This window comes from Hylaeus anthracinus, unplaced genomic scaffold (assembly GCF_026225885.1).
Source record: "Hylaeus anthracinus isolate JK02 unplaced genomic scaffold, UHH_iyHylAnth1.0_haploid 4, whole genome shotgun sequence".
Classification (NCBI taxonomy): domain Eukaryota; kingdom Metazoa; phylum Arthropoda; class Insecta; order Hymenoptera; family Colletidae; genus Hylaeus; species Hylaeus anthracinus.
Window position 1 is genome coordinate 5,813,067 of NW_026535289.1, and position 21,174 is coordinate 5,834,240.

The following is a 21,174-nucleotide window of genomic DNA, read 5'->3' on the forward strand; positions in this document are numbered from 1 at the left end:
ACAGTAAACGTCGTGTATTGAATAACTCTTGGTATGTTTTTTTTTTTTTTTTTTTATTGAACAAGAATTGGAATCTGAATTACGTTGGACAAATTGTTTTCCACTTTGGACCAATAACCAACAGCAGATTATTTATGCTGTTCGATGGAATAAACGTCGAGAATAAATTGCTGTACGGAGTTTTAATTTGTCATCTGTTATTGGAATAAAATTTTGCCTATCCCCACGAGCTAACACCGCACACTCGCCTCGTGGAACTGATCGCACTGGTCGATTCTAGCCAGGGAACTATGTTCCGTGCGGCTAGATCAAGATCAAGTTGAATCGGAGCAGGACGCAGAAACACGCCGCGCGTACCGATACTCTCCTTTCTTTCGTTACGGCTCGCAAAACGCTCACACGCGTCTTCGCCGTGCATAAATCAACTGTGTCAATTAAGGGACTTGCGAAATGGTTGAGAAAACTAGACTGGGCCTGCAACTATTCCAACTATTTAATATTCGAGCGTTCGACGGATACTCCAGGACAGGTATCTTTTGTGTACTGAATTAAATTACAATGGGTTTTTTAATAGTTAAAATGCACCTCAAGATTGGTATGTTAACACTTTGCCGACCGGCAGTGTTTGGATATAGATGTACTTAAATTTAATAATATTGTTCAGTTTTATAACGTTAGTATTATACAAAATTTATTTTATCCATTAGAATCGTTTCATGAATTATATTTATATAATATTTCATAATTCATATAATAATGGGAGCATACAATGAGATCGTCGTACTATTTAAATAGTAAATAAGAAAGTATTGTTCGTCACGGAAAAGAGACGATTAATAGGCTAGGTCGGTAAAGTCTTAATAATTAGACGTACGATTGGGTTAAATCATGAAAAATATATATACTACAGGTAAGAGTTAAATTAAGACCGTCTAAAAAAATAGTTCTCTATTCAAACAATCAACTACTCGATTAGTCCAACATTTCAATAACATTCCAATGGTGCTCGTACTATTTTTGCCAAATATTTAAATGCCAATCTACCTCCGAGAATGATAGTGTATATCGATGTTAGCCCCGATCTCGTTAACGTTTCGCTGCAATCGATCGCAAGGTTGCCGATCGGCTGAGAACTATTTCCCAGCGATTACGGAATCGATGAAATCGACGTTAAATTTCGCTGTACGGTCTATTTAACCGCGACCATAGGTGCACCTATGTTCGTTCCAAAGTTCGCTCATCCGAGACGAGACCAAGGGAGAGAAGGAGAGAGAGGGAAATTGGGGTAGAGTGTGAAAGAGAGGGAAATCGTGAAGAATATATAGGAGAAGGAAAGGGGAGAGCCAAGGGAACGTAGAAAGGAGAGAGAAGCGAATGACGTTGACCTCAAACGAGGCGCCTGGCAGTTGGACGGTGCAGGAAGGGAGGACGCGACGCCGCGCGCCGCGACGCTGACGCACCGTGTATATTTGGCTAGGGTCCGCCACGTCCGATCGTAGTAGTTCTTTCCGCGGTAGATAATCTCGAATGACTACTATTCTCGATATCCTTTCCGTCATAACGTCGCGAATACTGCCTACAACCAGGTTTCATTTTTCTGAGGCGAAGAGAAATGGTAAATTTGAAGTAACTTCTGTTAGAAACCAATAATTGGTGTGATTCCTCTGAGGAAGTTTAACACAACAAATCAACCAGCAATAATCTTTGTTTAGGCTTAATTTCTTTGGAACTCGAAGTGTCAATAAAATGATTTTCGGTGAGGCAAAGGGTGACCTGATTCTCAAATTAGAGCTCTCATTTTCGAAGTTAATATAAGATTAGCATTCGTGGTTACAGAATGCTAAGAAAGCATTTCGACTTGCTATTAGATACCAGAAAAAAAGTCCTCGAGTGCAAAGGGTGAACGTCTACTTTCTTGCAAGTCCAAGAGTCTCCATCTTGCAAATGGTACGAGGATGAGACTGACAATCTCAGATAAACTTACTCTGCCAAGGCTGAGTATCCGAATCTTCAATCGAAAGCCATCTTTTCCAGACGACCAAAGTCGCGAGCGAAAGCTCCCGATGGCCGAGGTCGTTAAACAAATAAGAACGAGAGAAATAATTCGCCTCGACTTTCGCGGACGTATGAACGACGACGCGTTCCATTAGAAACTTACCTGCGTCTGAACTACTTTTTTTCCCCCCTGTCTCTGTCAGAGACAATTCTAATGGATGCGATTTTCTTCTGGGACTCGGGGTTACCAGCGAATGAATTCGCCCGGTCCTGTAGCGTTCGACTACGAACAAAGTAAAGCGAATGTAAAACGGCGAGGGGAGGAAAAACGGGCGGGCGAATATCTCGACCCGAAACTTCGGGGTGACTACACACGGGAGAGGAAGAAGTCGAGGGTTGGTAAGCAACGCGAGATTCGTTGTACGCAGAAGAAACAGCGACCGTCGACTACCGGCGCTTCGAGAATTTATGGACGGGGCTTCCATTCGGCATGGCGCATCCGCCCGGTGGTGCACGGTAAAAAGTCAAACCTGCACACGAGAGGACTTTCGGCATTACATTGTACAACGGAGCACGAGCCCCGTCGATGCAACGAATACGAGATTTTTCTTTTTCTCGTGTATGGAAATGAGCCGGCGTTTCTTTCATCGCAGCGAAGCTTATTCAATGTCTGCTTACGCGCACGTCATATTTCCCTCGTATCTCTTCCCGATGGCACGGTTGAACGTTTGAATAATTTTTCTACCATCTCCCTTAAACGTAATTTTCCACCCCTCCCCCGCCAAACACCACCCGCGCCTCCTTCCACGTTTCTTTCATTTCTCGGAGACGTCGAGTGTTCTTCAAAGGACGAGCGACTCTGCCTTCAGCGCGTCGCGAACGGAAATTCGTTGGCTGTCTCGTGTTTGGATAATACCTAGCAGACGAAAGCAGGAAATTCGGAAACGCTCGAAAAATGATTTCCGAGTGTACTGCAAATAAAAGGGAAAAATATTATTTGCAGACACACGCAAGCGAGGGGTGGGAAAAATCGTCTGCCGTTATCGCGTGAACGGCCGCTAGCGAGACCGCGGTGGAAATATTAATAAACGCGTTGGTTTCCCGCCTGCGAAGCCGCGACCTGCGTTTTGCGTTGTATGGCGAAGTTATATGAAACTTGTTGAAAAACGAGAGGGCAAAATGTTACGTTACGTTACGTTGAATAATATCTTTTGTTTTCTGTGGCGGGTTGTGTGCTATCCATCAAGAGTTTGCAAGAACTTGTTTGTTTCTTCTTTGACACCACCGTGTAGGCTGCTTCGTTTTTCTTCTACCTTCCAGGTAATTTTTATACCGATCTCAACTTTTACGTTTTGAACTTGACGCGTACGGTTTTGATTAATCTCAAAGAAAATTCAATTACTAGATAAAACTGGCATGCAAGGCAGAAAGTTCTACGCTGTTTAGCGATTAAAAAAATGGAACAATTTGACGAATGACGAACAAATTAACGGACTCTATATTTGTTAGGATTCTAAATTATACAGCGCACAGTACTGAAAAGTAACCTAAAGAGTGTTTTTCCAATGTGGGTTCGTTCGGTTGGTCAGACAATTATCTTCTCGTTCGCTAAATCGTTACAGACGCCTCTAATGTTCCAGAAGCCACTGTGACTAATTCCATTCAGCTGCCGTCTGATAATCCAGAACGTGTTGTCTCAGGTTATTTTAGCGAATCTACGCAACAGTGTAGTTGGTTTCATATTTGTGCAAGGTTTACGCCATGCTAAATTATTCTTGTAATACTTTGACGTTTGGTAGAAAGGCCTGAAGTCGATATTATATTCTCCTCGAGAGATGCAACGAATGTCTAATCATGTTATGGGAGCCTAAAGCTGAATCTTCATTAGTTTCATACTACGTTTGCATTCTCGCCTTCCAACGAAATTATTAATAACGGTACACGAAACGTTTTTAAACTTGTTACAGTACAAAAGATATAATCTAGTAACAAGTCATAAAAACATAGACGATAAAGTTACAATCAAACTTGATGTGTAACGATGTTTCGTTACACGGTGTAGATCCGATTTAAACAAACTTTCGTTCGCAGCGATCGCTTGATATCTTTTTTATGATCTTTTTCATGCAAACGACGCTAACGAACAATGTTCTGTGCTCTTTTTTATTTTTTTTTTATACGGCCACACTCTTAAATTTTTCCGTATACATGGAAAGAAGGTGCGAATCAAGATTCGCAATTCAAATCTCTGGATGAAAGAAGAGCAGAGACGGGCAGAATTTTATTCGAATAATAAACCACAAATTAAACTATTTTACTCTTGACATTTTATTCTTATTTATTCAATTGTGGAAGCTTTCGAGAAATGGATCGTAAGATCCTGATCATAAATCGACTGATAATTTTTATTGACCGAGTGGTTCATTCTTGATCGAACAAACGACGAATCAAGAGTTGTTTATCTTTTACTCGTCGCCCGAAAGTTTTCATCCGAACAAGAGTTTCGCCCATCTCCGAGGAAGGGTAAACAAAGGGCTGGCACTCACCGTGTGGTGTCCATCGATACGTAGTGCTGCAATTGGAGAAGCTGCTCGTCCCCTCCGCCCTCGTCGCCACTTCCACCAACGTTGCAAATATCGGTCCCAGATGTGTTGGTACTCCGATTATCATCGACGTCATTGTCGTCGACTTTATCGGTCTCCATGGCTGCGCACACAATGTTACGATCACGTTTACTAAGGAACCTCGAATCGCATTTTTTCAGAAATGTTATCTTATCGTACTAACGGACAGTAGAAAAAGCAATATTTCGGTTCCTAGCAGAGGTATAATAACGATAACCTAGGTAGAACACGTTCGCAATGTAAACTTACGCCAGGGGCGAGCTTCTGCCCCGATACATAATATTTACGATCCTATTCGACGTAACTCGTATAGAGGGTTCTAGGAATTGCCTGTATTTTGATTTGTCTTTTAATATTTAGAAATTTGTATATATATAAATAATTTATTGTTATATATATATACATACATAAAATGTAAGATTTTATGAATTAATATATAATAAATTTAAAATTAATATGCATAAATATATTATCTAATTTAATATTTAAATACTCCTTCAAATGCAAAGATTTTATTTTTAGCAAAGAGACAAATTTTCGGTCGAGGTTAAGAAAATGAGGTACCCTCCGATCGGGTTGATTTTGTTATCGTAGATAGCCCATAACCCTTAACCCCCCTCCGTCCTCTAGGAGTCAAAAACTGAAATAGTCTAAAAAGTGGCTCTTTGCATCGATCTCGGTGAGTACAAATTTTCAGACTTCAACAACGTATACATTAACCAAAACGTACATGACCCGTTCACTGCACAAATCGATTAACACCATAAAACAAAAAGTTGAGAAATGCGATGAAATAATGTACATTGTTTTTTAAAATTCTCTTTATAATGTAAATTCAAGTAAATATTATAGAATGCATATGGAGCATTCGTCTAAAGATATATAAAATTAGTAAGAAGGAATAGTAAAAAAATAATTGTCAGTAATGTTACGATTTCTATGTGACTGATGAAGTTAATCGATTGGTGCAGTGAACGGTTCATGTATTCATTGATAAAGACTCGGTAAAATTCCATCCAAACGATGCACGATCCGTTTGAGGCGACCAGCACAGGGATAATTCTATGCTCCAAACTGTATGCAACCAAACTGTCGTCACTTGGAAGATATCTAAGAACCTTTGTTCCGCTGAAGACGGTTAACCCTTCCGCGTTGCGCAAGTTGTTAAACTATTAATATCTGCGCCTCGAGGAAAGGTCAAGTTAATGTCGTTTGAAGCGGTTCGCTCGAATCCAGTTGTCTCGATGCGCCAATCGTGAATTCCCTCTGTTCCGCGCGGGCGAGAATTTCCCTGTATCCAAAGCATCGCGCTCAAAAGAAGGCTCCGTGTCTAACTAGCGTGTCCGTAACGACTCGTGACAAGAGTAAGAAAGAGGTTCAAAGGAGACCGGTGCACGGGATAACCGGAGCTTTTAAACGAAGCGGTTAGAGCTTCTAAGTCCGCCGCCTTCTCGTTTCCTATCTTTCCGGCGTCCGCCTAGCTTTTCGTCTATTTTCCACGACGACACTCATATCCCCCGCGACTAACGGGAATTTCTCTCTTTTCACCGTTTTGTCCGCGTTAGCGACGTCGACGCGCGTAAAACTCGTCGAGATTTTCCGCGAAAAAGAGCTCCACGGGGACTGTGCTTTTCTTGTGCGGCGCCGTGCTACTCGGAAAACGGAATAATTATTTTTCGCCACTTCCCTGGGTAGGAATTGATCGTTACGCTCTCGAAATGGACTACTAAGAAACCATGAGGTACGTTTATCACGTTAGATGTTATATCGAGAGGAGAAAGTCTACGAGGAGGACGGTGCTTTTCTTACACCCAAAAGCGTACCAAGTACTTGTGTTAGTACCAAATAACTGGACTGTTAGTACTTTTCTTAAGAATTTAAAACTGTAGATTTCTACTGATAGCTGAGAGGCATAGGGGTAGTTTAGCATAACACTGTACGATTCAAATTTTGTAATGCTCAAGAACCCACAAAACACTCAGCAGTTTCTGAATCACAAAGCACAAATATCAAAGATTTCACTGCTTCAAAATATTCCAAAGAAGTACAAAGACCTCTAGCAAGTCCGCAGCCTATTCGAGTACCGGATGCTAAATAAGAAAGCTAAGGATTATTGTTTCCCCCACAATTACCTCGCGCGGAGACTCAGCTCGAGTTCTGTTTCAATTTCGTGTCCGTTTCCCGACGCAACCGCCGCGAAAATGAATTTCATCCTCGTTTTCGCGCTCCTCGAGAACGGGACGAAAATGATCTCGGCTGCGGCGCGGCAAAACGATAATTTATAAGAGATCCGCGGGACTAGCGGTCTCCCCCGAGACATTTTTCCCAGCATTCTTAGCGGGCATCAAACGAGAAGGGGTAGACGGGGACGAGATGGAAGGGAGAGAAAGCCGAAGAGATTCTAGATGCCGGCCACTCCTGCGGTGCGCGAGTCCAGACCGAGTAGAGCAGGGGGGTTGAAAAAAGGGTGCCAGAGGGAGAGGAAACGGGCAGGAAAACGGCAGTGAAATAGACGGAGGAAGGGAGAGGAAGGCTTAGAAAGAAAGCAACATATCGATCTCGCGAGGAGACTTCCGTCTGTCCGATTCTAGGCTCTCTTTTATCGTGACGCTCGATCGGATCGACCGTTCCGCCGACGAGCCCTTCTATCTGGAACAAGCAGCAACCCACCCTCTTCGAGACCACCCTTTCTCGCCGTCCGGCCCAGTACAGCCCCTTCTATCGGGCTGCCGGCATCGCTGCGTGGGAGGTAGGGGCTGGGCTCCAGAAACTCATTTGAATCACGTGGAACGGACGAGTCAAGTGTAGCCGTACTACGCGTATATGCGCTACTACGTAGTTAACGTTTCCGTTCTCTCTTTCCCTGCCCTCTTTCCTCGCCACCACCCCATTTTACAATTTCGGCTGACATTTCTGGATATTTATCGATTACAACGTCCCCGTAACCGTGTCTCGGCGACACGCGTGTTCTCGCCGATTCTTACCCAACCGTGGACCCTCCTCCTTTTTCATCCCTTAGTTAAGAAAACGGTCCTCGCGAGTTAGAGTCTACTCGTCGATTCTACTCTCGGGGTTTACGTCACGGACCTCGAAAATTTTCTCTTCTAGGCTTGGTTCGCGTAACGAATAGAGGGATTGGGTGGCAAACGGCGACGGGGCGCGATTACGAGGGGTGCCACCACGGGGATGAAGATGGTGGAACACACAGAGAAGGAGGGAAAGAGACAGGGCGGTAGGAGGGGGTGAGAAATGGAAGGAGAACGATAGAGGGAGAGTGTGGAGAGAGCAGAGGGGCGTGGCAAGATGAATGATCGCAAGACGCGGGAGTATTGATCCCGGGGACTGTACTCTGACTGTTTCTCTCTTTCGCTCCACATCTCTCTCTCTCTTCGGCATATATACGCGCGTACTCCCCCTCCCCCACGACCGCCACACCACCCCACTCTCCCGTGGTCGTTTCCTCGCGCCCTCTTCCGCCGTTCCTCCGTGGGTCATTCCGTCTCTCTTTCTCGTTGTAGGAGAGCTTCGCACCCCTGTACCGGGTGGCGCGCCGGTTGGGTTCAGGGTCATGCGTGTGCACCCCTTTCGCCCGTGTCGGTTCCTTCCTTCCTTCCTTCCATTTCGGGAGGGAGAGAGGTTGCTCTCGGCGTCTGGATCGAAGTCGAAGAACCCGGAGGAGATCCTTCCTCCTCGCCCCGATACACGCAAACGGTCGCCGACCAGTTCCACGACTGCGACAGAGATCAACGACATTTTTGGCGCCCAACTGTATCCCGTCGTCGCGTTCGCCGCGGCGCGTCCATGACAGTAAAGGATAAATCCTGATCTCTTCGTCGCGCGACAAACCTCTACTCTACGCGTTCCTTTCTGCGCCCAAAATTCTCGGGAATTTTACGTTAATAATATCGAATGTCAAAGCGTCGTCCACGGTTGGAGAATCTGTTATCGAAGAGGTATCGATACCGCTCGATACAAGATTATAAATTACAGCCTGTCATCGATATTATTGATTCGATAGCATGCCCCGTCGCTACTGAAAATCCGTGCATATCGTTTATCACGGTTCGCGCGCACTCTGGGAAACCGAGCCTCGTTACGGATCGGTAATCTGGTATTTGCAGAAATTTACAGCCGCGTCTGAGAGCGTTCAATTGCGGCGACGGCGGTTCATGGAAACACGGTAACCTTTAAACCGTATTCCGCGCACAGGGGCGCACACGTTACGCTAATTTCACTCCGGCCAAGTATTCGAATCAACGACGCGTCGTTCCATTCTGTTCGGCCGCGCGACGAGATCGGCGATCGTAATTTCGCGACGATCTGGGTAACAAGGCACCGGCGGGATTCTCGCCTTGCGAAAAACCGAATGCTCTCGGGTTTTTTCCCGTTTTCCATTTTCCCAATCCGGATCGCGTCGTATCGTGTTATCCCCCAGGATTGTCGCTCCGGGATGGGGGGATCAGAAATATCGCGAGAATCTGGAATCGTTGGTCGCTCGATTAACACGAGTGCCGCGGCGATTCAACGGTATTAATAACCGAAGCACAGGGGAAGAGAGATGGCGAACGGAGGGGCAGGGAGAGCCTCTCGCTGGAAACGAGCACGACAGACGTGACAGTCCCACGAAAAGTAATTACTACCCTCTTGTTCCAGCGCTTAATACGACGGAACGACCGTCTGGAATAACATTCCGCGCGCCGGTTGACACATTTTAAAAACTTCGCAGGATTAAAGCGTTGTCTCGCGGATCGTTAACGGCCCGTCGCGTCTCCTAAATTCCGCCACGCCTTGTACGAACTTGTAATTACTACGAGCCCTATCGCTGGCCCAGTCGAATCCCGCAGACGAAGGCAAATTGTATCCTAGAGAAGAAGTGGGGACAAATTGAGCAAAGAGTGTTTAAATTCTATCCCATCGATGGACAAGGTATCTCTAAAAAATTCGGTTGCTCTTGAGATTAAAGCACATTCTTTAAAACGATTCATCGAAGGCATTATATAGAAATACTTTGTTAGTGCTAAAGGGGACATAAAACTTCTCAGTCGAAACATCAATTAAAATTTACAAGCCTGCGGAACACTACCTATACACAACGAATATATTTCACAAAACGATATGACAAAATAATACTTTACGCATAAAATCCTCGTTTTCCTGAACACTTAAGTATATATTGTAAGAGTCTAAACGAAAAATAAGGCACGGGGATTCGAACCCACGACCCTCGGATCCACAGTCGACCCGCTTTACCTACGCGACCAATACCGTAGCCTACGTTTCGTGTTCTTATTTGACTCCTTATTGTTGGGTATGGGAGGCGCGGATACTACAATATTTTTTTTCATATACCACTGGTCTCTAAATGTCTGTGGAAGGGGGGCCTTCAAGGGGTAACTGACACGAACCCCTTCTCGCCCCCGCCACGGTGATAGGGTTTCGCTGGTGGCTTGGGAAACGGGCGCATTTTAAAAATTTATGCCGGGTTCCGTGAACGCGATTAATCGTTAAGCATCGGAAATTAACGCAGGGCGCTCACGCAGGGACGCGCGCACCGGGGCCCCCTGAAGGCCAAGGAACATTTTACGTAATTAGTAGCAATTTCTCCGCACGGCGCCCCGAGGAGGCGTGCAATCAGGAAGGCATTGCGGCGATTGTGTTCACCTTCCGTTGTAAGCAGCAGCACGAAACGCGGCTGGTGTCTGGGGTACAATGTAACGTAATAACAGGTGGCACGGGCAACTGACGTAAATGATAGGTTAACGAGGGGAACCGATCGGGAAAGGGAAAGTATTCCGCTGGTTGGAAAATTTCCGCGACGTTTGTTTTGACGCGAACGTTTTTCCCGCGCGGCGACGATCGTCGGCGGCAAGCTCGATTAGAATGCTTAGACTTCGGACGGTCGGATCGATGACGAATCGTAAATTCTCGACGTTCTTACCGTGTCCAGGGTAATGCTCGGTACCATCGAGTATACAAGGTAAACGACGTGCCTTCGTCTCTCATGATTTATAATTCATACGCTCGTGGTAGGTGAGCTCCGATACGATAGACCAGGCCCTTTCCACGAGACATTAACGAGGAGTAAGTACAGTGGCGCTACGGGAACACGGAAAAAGAAGTTTGATATGTAGGTTGCCGCTACGAATTATTTAGATCCCTCGGTAAGGCTGCGACTCGCAACGCTGTCGAGGAAAAAGGGATTTACCCTCGTATGTGTGTGAATTAAACCGTGACTTTCCACCATGAATAAAGAGTACGAGCAGAGAAATATAGAAAAACAAAGCGTCATTTTACAGTACAAGTATCGAGCTTGACATATAAATTTTTATACGAAGTAACATGTATTTAAATCTTGAGAAAAAATTCTTGGACTTTGGCTACGACCACTGACACGATATAAACGAAGACAAAGTTGCACGAGGCTTCGTATCGAATACAGAATAACCATAAATAAAAAAATAGAAACGATTTCGTGTATTCTGTTTCTTATCAGACATTCTCATCTAACTTTTCTCGATAAAATTAGCTGCTCCCCAACGATATCTACCAGACCCAAAGGACGGGAGGCAACCTTCGTAATTGGAAAGTGAAAAGTATCAACTGCGTTCTCCGTATTAATTATGTCGACACGAGTCCGGCTCGTAGTTCGTGTTGCGCGATACCGCACGGTGACGTCAACCACGTCAGTTTCCCACGATTCCCGATGGATATCCCGGGTTCGGATAATCGAATTTCGCGATGACGTCTACGAGAGGCAAGAGTATTGGTCGAAAGATACACGGGTCGGGCTCTATTCGCGGATGCCATTCGATGAATATTTATGTCGCCGCTTTTGGAACACGTGGTAAGTCCGAAATAAGACGGACGCGACAATGATAGACCGTTGTATCGAATGGTATTACGTAACGACCGTTTTCCGCGTTCGTTGAGATAACAGAGGGAGTACCATTAACGATCGCAGGGTGAAACAATGAACGCGAATCGCTTCTGTCACGAGGAAGAACGTGAAAAAGTTTATCGGAACGAACGTGCGCGATAATGCGATCGTGACGCGGTTAAAGGAGCGTCGAACGATACATGGGAGCGCTTTAATTACGTTTACGAGAATAGCGGGCCGGCATTCATACGCGAAAGTAGCGGAAAACGATCAAGGATACGTCTGACGCGCGCGTGGACCATCTATGATAATTTATATGAGCTACGAGAATAACCGTCAGGTTTCCGTTTACGTCGCGGTGTAATTACGGCCTCGCAGATATGACGATGAACCCGTTACGGTGGAATCGGAGCTACGGGGGCTGAAAAAGCGGGATAAACAGCGTTTATCCGTTTTTTTTTTCTTTTTCTTTTGAGATTAAGAAAGTTGATTTTATAATATAGTTTGTCTATGAGTTCTTCACGAGTTCTGCGACTTCTGAGTACTTCGTTTATCAATAAATGTTACTGTTGGTTTGAAAGAAAAGAGTGTTTGGAGAATATTTAAGATATGTGTGCGCACGATAAAACGAAGTATGGAAAGATGGAAAAGCGTGGGTCTCTCGAGATAGATCAATAACAAACCATTACGGGCTCATCGAAGCATCAAAGAGACCGAGGCGAGGAGGTTATTCCGACGTAAATCCTTCAACGTTGAATCAATTCCTTTGCTAATTACCGTTGTCTCGCGCGGAAAGAAGGGACGGAGAAGAAAAGGACCGCGACAAAGCAGACAAGATCGATAACGGGAGGTCTCCTCGCGGACCATCCCGCTTTCGTCTACCAAACAAAAGAAATCGACAGGTTTTTCCTTTCGCCACACCTAATTTCCGACCGCGAAATGATCCATTTTGTTCGCCCCGTGGCCGATTGTTTAACCCCTTTTCGGCAGGTTTTCCATCGATTTTCCGCTGTTTCGTCCTCCTGGCCTTTTTTTTTCCGCGTCCTCCCGCGGCCCCTCCCCCTCTTTTCTCGTCCCTCGCCCCCGGAGGCGTTTCATGAGCCGCGATGAGAACATTTGTTTCCGTCGATGTTTCGCGGCAGCTTGTCGCTTTTGATTCTTTTTTGTTTCCCCCTTTTCGGATGGTTTTCACGCGTCGACGAGGCGACAAACGATGCGACAAGCAGCAACGAACGAGAAGGAACATCGTACGCTTGCTTACGCAATTAACTGGTCGAGCAAAACTCTCGTTTATCGTCGGTTTACCGCTACTCGTACGCGAGCATCGCCGATATTACGCAACCATCGTCCCCGATCGCAAGTGGTCGCGCGGACTAGATTTTCGTGTCGCGTTTTATTTTCTTTACTTTTGTTTTTATTCGTCGTGTGCGATAAATACGAGCCAATAATTCGCACGAGTAACGGGAGTTTTTTCGACGTTACACAATCATGGTAATTCGCGTGAAAACTGATTTTCACTGGCCAGTGGAAAAATACGAAATTGCGAAATCTCACCTCTCCGGTCGAGTAACGAGTTGCGCCGATTTCTTCATGTATCCACGTGATCCCGAGCGTCGTCACAATAAACATCTTTGCGATAGTTTTGACCAAAGTGACGCGCACTCGTATCAAATCACACATTTACTCGGCCGTGAAACTATCGCTGGATAGTTTCGACGAACAAGAACGTCTCGAGCGACAGAGATTGCGACATTGCCCCCATCAGCGTTGCCACAGGTCACGAAATTTCTCGACGAAATTCCTTCCCCATCGTGGTCGTCCTCTTTCCGTTTCTTTCGTCAATTTTCTCGGCTTCCTTTAATAACGGCTGGTTCTTTTCACGGTTACGAACGTTGGAAAATGATTACTGGCCGGCGGGATGGATCCTTACGCCGGCATTTTACGACATCCTTCGGACCGAAACGGCCATGCGTGGCCGGCAAGATCTCCTTCGCCACCTTTTCCCGGTGTTTCACGCTGCGTTACAACGTAATTCACTACGATGCCCAAAGACTAGAGGGCTACGAATTCCTGGACATTTTCGACGCGTGCCGATTCCGGTCGCGACTCGCGGTTGGAAAAATCCATGCGTGATCCTGCAGCTCCTCCTCCTCCTCCTCCAACAGGAGGATTCCTTTTCCTTGGAGCACCCTCGTGTCTTGCGTCCATTTTAAACGTTACAAACCGTGTTTCGTAACGAAAGGCATGCCTTACGTGTGTCTTCGGCATCCTCGAGCTCCATGGGTGCCACCGATCGCAAAACACAAAAAATCCCAAAAGATTTGCATATCACCCTCCCGAGTGTCCACTCGAGTTCCGCCGACACAGTCCACCGCGAAGGGTCCTTCCACGTCCGATCAGCATGGCACTTTTTCACTTAAGCATCCCCACGGTGATCCCCCCGCGGGCGGGAGTTCGACGGGCGTGTGCACCCGTCGAACTTCCCGTGCCCGCGGAATTCTCAAAGGAGTCACGACACGTCAACGATTCCATAGGAGCCGCAGCATCCCTCGAGCGATCCTCGCGTTCTCCATCGCCCCCCCACGGCCCGAGAAAAAAAAAAAGGGGCGCCACGACAGCGGGGGAACGCCTTGGCCGCACGTCCGTTATCGTTCTCCTCGAGGCGTAGGACTGGCGTTCGACGAGTACGAGGCACGTCGTCGACGGAATACGGGGGGCACAGGATGAAAAGTTTTACGCCAAGAACGCGACTCGTCGACTGATAAATCCGCATTTAGCGTGGCGGCCTCACGTACACGCCGGGCTCTCGCCGGCTCCGCCAAAGGCATGATTGGTCTGCGTGTCGGTGCCCCCACCACCCCCTCCGTCGCCCCCCAGGGGCGGACAGCCAAGGCAGAGCGCCGTCGCCGTCTTCCCCGAACGACGGGGGCGCCACCGCGCGGCACCGACGCCGACGCCGACGCCCGCCACCGATCGATAGTCACCGACCGTCGTTGACGACGAGGACAACGACGCCGGGCGACCACGACGCGACTAGACTTGATCACCGCCCGACACGGTTAGTCGTTCACCGTGCCCTGTCTCGAGCAGAGACCCGCAAAATTCTCAATCTAAATTGTTCAGTCGCCGCCTCGCTGGATCCTTGACACCGTGAATAATGAAAACTCCCGGAATATCCTGAATTAAATTCATTAGTCATACAAGTTGTAACGTTTTTTCTTTTCCTCGAGTCCTCGGCAGGTATAGGTACTATTCTTTGTTTTATCGTACCAGAGAGAAACCCCACAGTGAACTTGGACACGAGAGATGAACGACTGTGTAGTCACTACTCGTTAGATATAAGTTAGAATTTCGATCATGGAAGAAAATTTGTTTCATTCCAGAACTACGGATGAACTTCGAATGTCTCGGTATCTCGAATATGAATATAGTAAAAATTCCCCTGAATATTATTACGGAGTAACTAGAAATCTCGCGAGGGACACGTCCGTTGGTTCCACTTCTGGCATCGGCGAATCCGTTACGGTCAAACATACTCTCGTTTCTTCGTTATTATCGATTAAATACGGAATCGCAACGACGCAGTATCTGCCGTAAATACAAACAAGTCGCACAGGTCTCGATCGATATATATACTTTTACGACCACGCCTTCGATAGTCGCTATCAATCCCGACTACCGCCGCGCGCCAAATGCAAGCACAGAACTGGTGGACGACCAGAGCCTTCTGTTTCCACTTATTCGTCCCTAGTCCCTGAGCCCTATCACGGAACTGATCTAATTTTGATAGTTATCTGCGTAGCTTCAGAAATGAAACGAGCTTTCAAACGAGGTGACAAACGACTACAGTTACGAACGATTGAATACGAATCTACAAAAGTAATTTCTACAATTGATTCGTCGTATTTATTTTTGCAACCCTCTCCAAATCCACGAATCCCTTTCAGATTTATTTTCTTCCACGCCTAAATTTTTTAATCCCTCCAAGAAAAGTCTTGAGTTATATCATTCGTGTTTAACTCGGTTACATTTCATTTCGACCAGGATAAAAATTTCGGCCAATTCCTTGGGCCCCAACTGCATCAGGAGCATCACGAGGACCTTTTGCGCTACGAGCACCGTTGCCACGATAAGGGTGGCTCTTTCTTTCTCGTACTCGTCAGCGTACGCATCGCGCGTAATGCGAACCGGATGGAAGGGGCGGGGGCCCAGGAAGAGAGTGAACGCGAGTGAGAGAGAAAAAAAAGGAACCCCGTGAGAGGAAGCGAGAGATCTAGGGAGAGGAAAAAAGGGACGGGAGAGAGGAAAAACAGATGTAGAGCAATGAGAGACCGCGCTCAGAAGGGAAAAAGAGCGAAAGAACCGTGGAATAAGGAGAGAGACCGCCGGATAAGAAAAGTCATCACGGTCAGTGCGCGCGCCGCGCCACACTCCACGCCATACCGTCATTCATTGATTGCATCGTGGCGTGCGGTCTGCCGTGGCGAACGTACGCTTTGCGACGCTAATGCGCACCGGATGAAAGAGGAGAAAGGGCGGAGAAACGCACGAACAAAGAAACGCACGGGCAACGGGGGAAAGTCCACGGGGGCGAAGAATCCGAGGGCTTTCCCTTTCTCTAACATTTTCTCTTACGCGAAACCAAGAACTCTGAAGGAACGTGCAACGAGATCTTTCCAGAGGTCACGAGTAGATCTTGGAGTCAAGGGAAATTCTTGTGGCACTGGTTTTTCGTTCAGGAATGGATCTATGATGAAACTAGACCAGCATCAGATTCAGATAAACTAACCACAATTTGATCATTAATAGGTATCCTACACCTATCTACCTACATTATGAGTCCATACTTTCACATATCAATCCTTCTGTTCTTACATATTTCTATAAAACCATGATCACGAGAGGAACACTCTAAACAGAATCTAAAAGTTCCAATAACGATTCTACAATCATGTAATGCAAATGCACAAACATGTGTCACTGCCTCGTACGAAGTTCAGATGGAAGTTGGCAGAGCAATTCCGTTGGCCGTTTCACTGGAAACGATATCGTCGATCGTCGGAATGGAAAAATGAATGCACGCGGAGGCGAGAGGAAAGAGCCCGAGATAAGTCATCACGGTCACCAGCCACAGCCACGTCACGGCACGCAGTCAGTCATTCATTGATTGTATCATAGAATAGTGAGCGTACGGCGAACAGTGTCGTAACACGGCGTACACGTAAACTCGCGTGGCGTCATGAACGGAAGAGAGTCGCGACGTGGGAGGGGAGGAAAAAAAGAGCACGGAATACCTTGCGTACACACCGGCGATTAAATATCGCGAATCATTTTGCACGCGATAGCGAGCACCGATAAGTGCGTGGGAAGAGGCGATTATCGCGTCTCCGAGTGCAAACGAGAAAGCATACTCGATCGATTTTTATCCAACTGCAATCTCTAATTTTTTCTGTAGGCTTACAATTGCGAATAATTTTTGTTTAGCGAAGTTGCTTCTGAATTCATAGGCTATAGGGAGCAATCATAAATAGTTTTAATAATTTACCCTTCTTTGCGCTATTTTGCAATAGTAAAAATCGACAAAGTAACGCTTCAATTATGTGGGCATATGGTTGGAACGAAAATGAAAAAGTAAAGGAAACGAGTTGAAAGAACATGAGGAAAAATTCTGGAGAAAAGCAGAACAATTAAATGTAAAACAGAAAGATAATTTTTTAAATGTGTAATATGAGGAAACAATGCGCGTTTTTCCTCGTTGATACATAAATCGCTTATTTAATTTTTCTCGTTAAATTAGGCTCGCGTGGTTTTCGAATAGGATCGACTCCGTCGGACATAACGAGCCTAACAATACGTTGATCGAGCGGTCACCGTTCAAGAGTCAGATGTGGATACAGAGAACGAGAGAGGAGGAGAGAAGTAGGTCTAATTAAGAGACGTAAGTTTATTAAACTCCGGGCTTAAAATAGCGGGCGACACACTGCCCAGGAATGTAAGGACAGTCCGGTTTTATTGTCGGTCGGGGCTTTAAGATTAATTCGCGCCAGACTTTTCTAACGCTGCCGTTTGAAAACATTCGCGTCGAATCGAAAAACACCCTTACGCTTAACAATAACGATCATCCCATGGACAACAAAATACAACGAGGAAATTCATTGTGGAAAATATAGTCAGGATGAACCTGAATATTTCATCAACTGTGTATCCTCGCCTCCTGGATACCGTGTATTTTAATTGTTTAAAACGTAGGAAGTAGTTGCTACATTATTTCCTTTTTCCTGCTTGGCTTTATGAATATACAGAGTGAGGTAGCTAAACTGTTACAAAGAGACAATGCCTAAACTATCATGGATAAAAAAAAAAAGAAATATCTTACAAGAAAGAGTTAGAAGGTTCGAGAAGGAAGCCTATCTTATATGACTATTGCTTTGTTTTTGCTCCAGATGCTAAGGCTGTAGAAATTTGAGTACGTTGCCTGGTCTGCCATTGAAAATTGGAACGGGTCGATGGATCGATCCCGTGAAATTTTCTGACCCGCGTAGCGGTCGTCAGCACCCGTGGAAAAAAAAGGGGGAGAAGCGTAAGACCGATCGATTACCAGTCGTGTCTGAATTTAGGTTAACCGAAGGATCACGAGACACGCCGGCGGAGAGAAGACGCGAGAAGCTGTCCGCGATAAAAACGGCTTGGCCTGAACTTCGAATGGATATTCGAACCTTTTCTATTATTCAAACGGGCGTACGCGAGTAAATGATATTTCTGTGAACGGGGTCACAAATCGTCGATAAGTCCCCAGGAATTTAAATATATAATTGTCACCATCGAGATCCTAAATCGCGATGGCTGTATAATTAATCTTAAAACCATCGCAGCTCTGTTTTGGGTAAATATACACCACTCTGAATATTTCAGTGGACTCTATATTGTCATTTGTACTCTGCCATCGATCATAGATGCTATATTTAAGACCAGAGAATTTTAGACAACTTATATTTGGAATTTTTACCATTGATGGTTTCTCCTTCTAGTTGAACGCGCAAGCTTAGGAATTCGAACACTAAATCAACCATACCGTTAATATTAAAAAATAACGCGAACTTACTAAATGAATAACACACTGGGGTATAGCGGGCCCCACGCAGACTTTACGGGATCGCTATTTTAATTCTCGAAGTATACCGAGGCCATAATCTCGACACCGTAAACATTTTCCCTTCTGGACTCGAACATCGCTGTTTATGAAAGATCTGAACGCGAGGAAATAGGCTAGGGTCTCCTAGACCGTGGCATTCTAGGATCAACGCCATCTTCGCGTTTGCCCGCCTTATCGCCGGGACCCGACTCACCGAAAAATTGGATATCACCCAATTATTTCGTAAACTCCACCACGTAATCGTGGGGAAGCGAGCGTACGTAGGTGGGAAACGTCGGTTTTCCAGCATTTAGCCAGGGAGCAACGATGAAGAGGGGAGAGGAGAGACAGAGAGAGAGAGAGAGAGGTATCAACGCAGAAACGGCGACCACGAGGGTCAGGATTAAATATAACCGTGGCTCGAGCTATTTATAAAGATTAACTTGTTGGCGAGATAACGAAGGAGGAGATGGAGACAACGGCGCTAAATTGTCGCAACAATTGCGCGGGAACTGGCGCATTCCAGGGACGAAATTTCTCGTGCCGCTTCGAGCTTTGACCTCGATCCTCGTCTGCTCTTTCGTCACTTGCTGCCGTTCAATCCGGGGGGAAAGCTTTAAAAATACATGAAATGACGTACCACGGGGGTGATCGATTTAACCGGCTACGCATACGACATGGTCGAAAATGACGTAATTAACTCCCTGCGACGAAATAACTTGACCGATCGTCTCCATCCCGATCATATAAAGATAATTTAAACATTTATAAGATAAACCATTTAAAGAAAAAATCTAAATTCAATTGTAGGGATAGCGTTAATAAAAATAACCATGTTGCAAGAAGGAACAACTCCTCAAAAGAACCTATGCATATTAGTGAAACATGCTACTGTATCTTTAAACAAAGGGGAGAATTGTTTCAATAAGGGGAGAATCACTAAACCTATCACGTTATACGACTCTTTTCAAACTTTCATGAACAGTATTATTCGATCTAGAACCACGTGAAATATTAATACGTAACGAACCACGTTACGAAGAACCTTAAGAAGATGTTACGTACACAGTGAAATCGACAAGGAATAATTAACTTCGACCAATTAAACTGGAACGACACATTCGAAGTTTGCACCGAGCAACTCGAAGAAACGCGCCGCTATCGCCACTCGACAGGAAAAATGTCACCTGATACATAGAAATACCAGATTACACATACACTCCTGGAAACATTTATTGCACCATTGGAATATTCAACGTGTTATCACTTTTATGTCACCTTACGCTAGTATTGGGAAAAATACGATTACTTAATTGCCGAGTAAAACTACCTGGTACCACTACTACCTAGAACATCGACCGACTTGCCGATCCTACGGTTACGAGAACCGTAGTTAAATGGATCTGCGAGCCACGATAAATACTTCCACCGCTGTACCAAGCAAGACAAACCAGAGAAAAAAATGTCATAGCATAGCGTTGCCACATCCTCGGTAACCGAGCAGACCTTGCGACAACGGATTTTCCTCGGCGATGTCGGAACGCTCAGCACGGGCGTCTGGAATTTTATGAGCGCGTGTTCGTCGCGAGAGGGGACGCGAGGTAAGAACGAGAGAGAAGGACAGGGGGGGAAAAAAAAGGTAGAAAAGCAAGGGTGACGAAGAGAAAGGTGTTACGACACCATCCTTGGTCGTTATCTCATCCCCCCTCTCTAAAGACACCTGATAACACACCAGCTGTACTCCTATGTACGCCGTACTTTCACGTTGCATTCACGACTCCCGTCCATTCTCTCCGTTCGGATTTGATTAATGGGACCATCGAGCGCCGCTTTGAATAAACCTTGCGTTATCGATGCCGCGTTATCGCCGCGATTCCCTGCTCCTCCTTTTCTCCTGGCGGATTATAGGCCACGAATGAATTACACGCGTTTCGGAGCAATTTCTAATGCGACACATTTTTTCGCGTGATAAATTGAACGCAACAAATTTTTCTGTTCTATTTTCTGGCGTGATCTATCAATTGATCGCATGAGTTTTGTACTTTTGTAGGTAATCCTTTGAAATGCTATCAAGCCGATTTTACTCCTCTAGGGTTATGGACTGTCGTGCTCGTCCCTCTGGCTGGCGATTTTGTTTCTCTAGCATGCCCGAGTCGCGTACGTGAGCGCAAGGTTCACTGCGAGCTCTCGAAAGTCACGTATACGGTAATAATTACGCGATCGCGTATCGGTAACCGGACGCTCGGATGATGAAACCGCGTAATGCAACTAAAGAACGATCGAAAGTCGAGCGCGGAGCGACGCCGAACGCGTAAACTTCCGGTTTCGTTTGCGAGAGGCAGTTCCCTGGTGAGTTTGCCAATATTTAAATCATCTTCTACGGAGTGACGGAGTTAGGCACACTAATCACCGATTGATTAGGATTTCTAGACCAACCCCTTTTTTCCTGAATTCCATTTTAAAGACTGTAGTCTAGTTTACACAAGTCTGGAGTTTGCATTACCTTATTAAAAGTAAATTTGATTAAGAAGGAGTAATTTTATTAA

General features: G+C 45.7%; 1 protein-coding gene across 2 annotated transcripts in view; it reads right to left on the reverse strand.

The window, feature by feature from the left end:
- Positions 1-21,174, reverse strand: part of LOC128895052 (serine/threonine-protein phosphatase 4 regulatory subunit 1-like) — a 163,301-nt gene that overhangs the window by 133,846 nt on the left and 8,281 nt on the right. Inside the window, exons 1-2 of one of the 2 annotated variants that reach the window (XM_054157276.1) lie at positions 13,051-14,186; positions 4,542-4,701 (exon numbers count right to left, since the gene is read on the reverse strand). In XM_054157276.1, the coding sequence (XP_054013251.1) occupies positions 4,542-4,699 (158 nt within the window). In that variant the 5' untranslated portion in view covers positions 4,700-4,701; positions 13,051-14,186. Of the gene's footprint in view, positions 1-4,541; positions 4,702-13,050; positions 14,187-21,174 lie in introns of those variants that run through there. The other variant, XM_054157275.1, reaches the window with a different exon arrangement.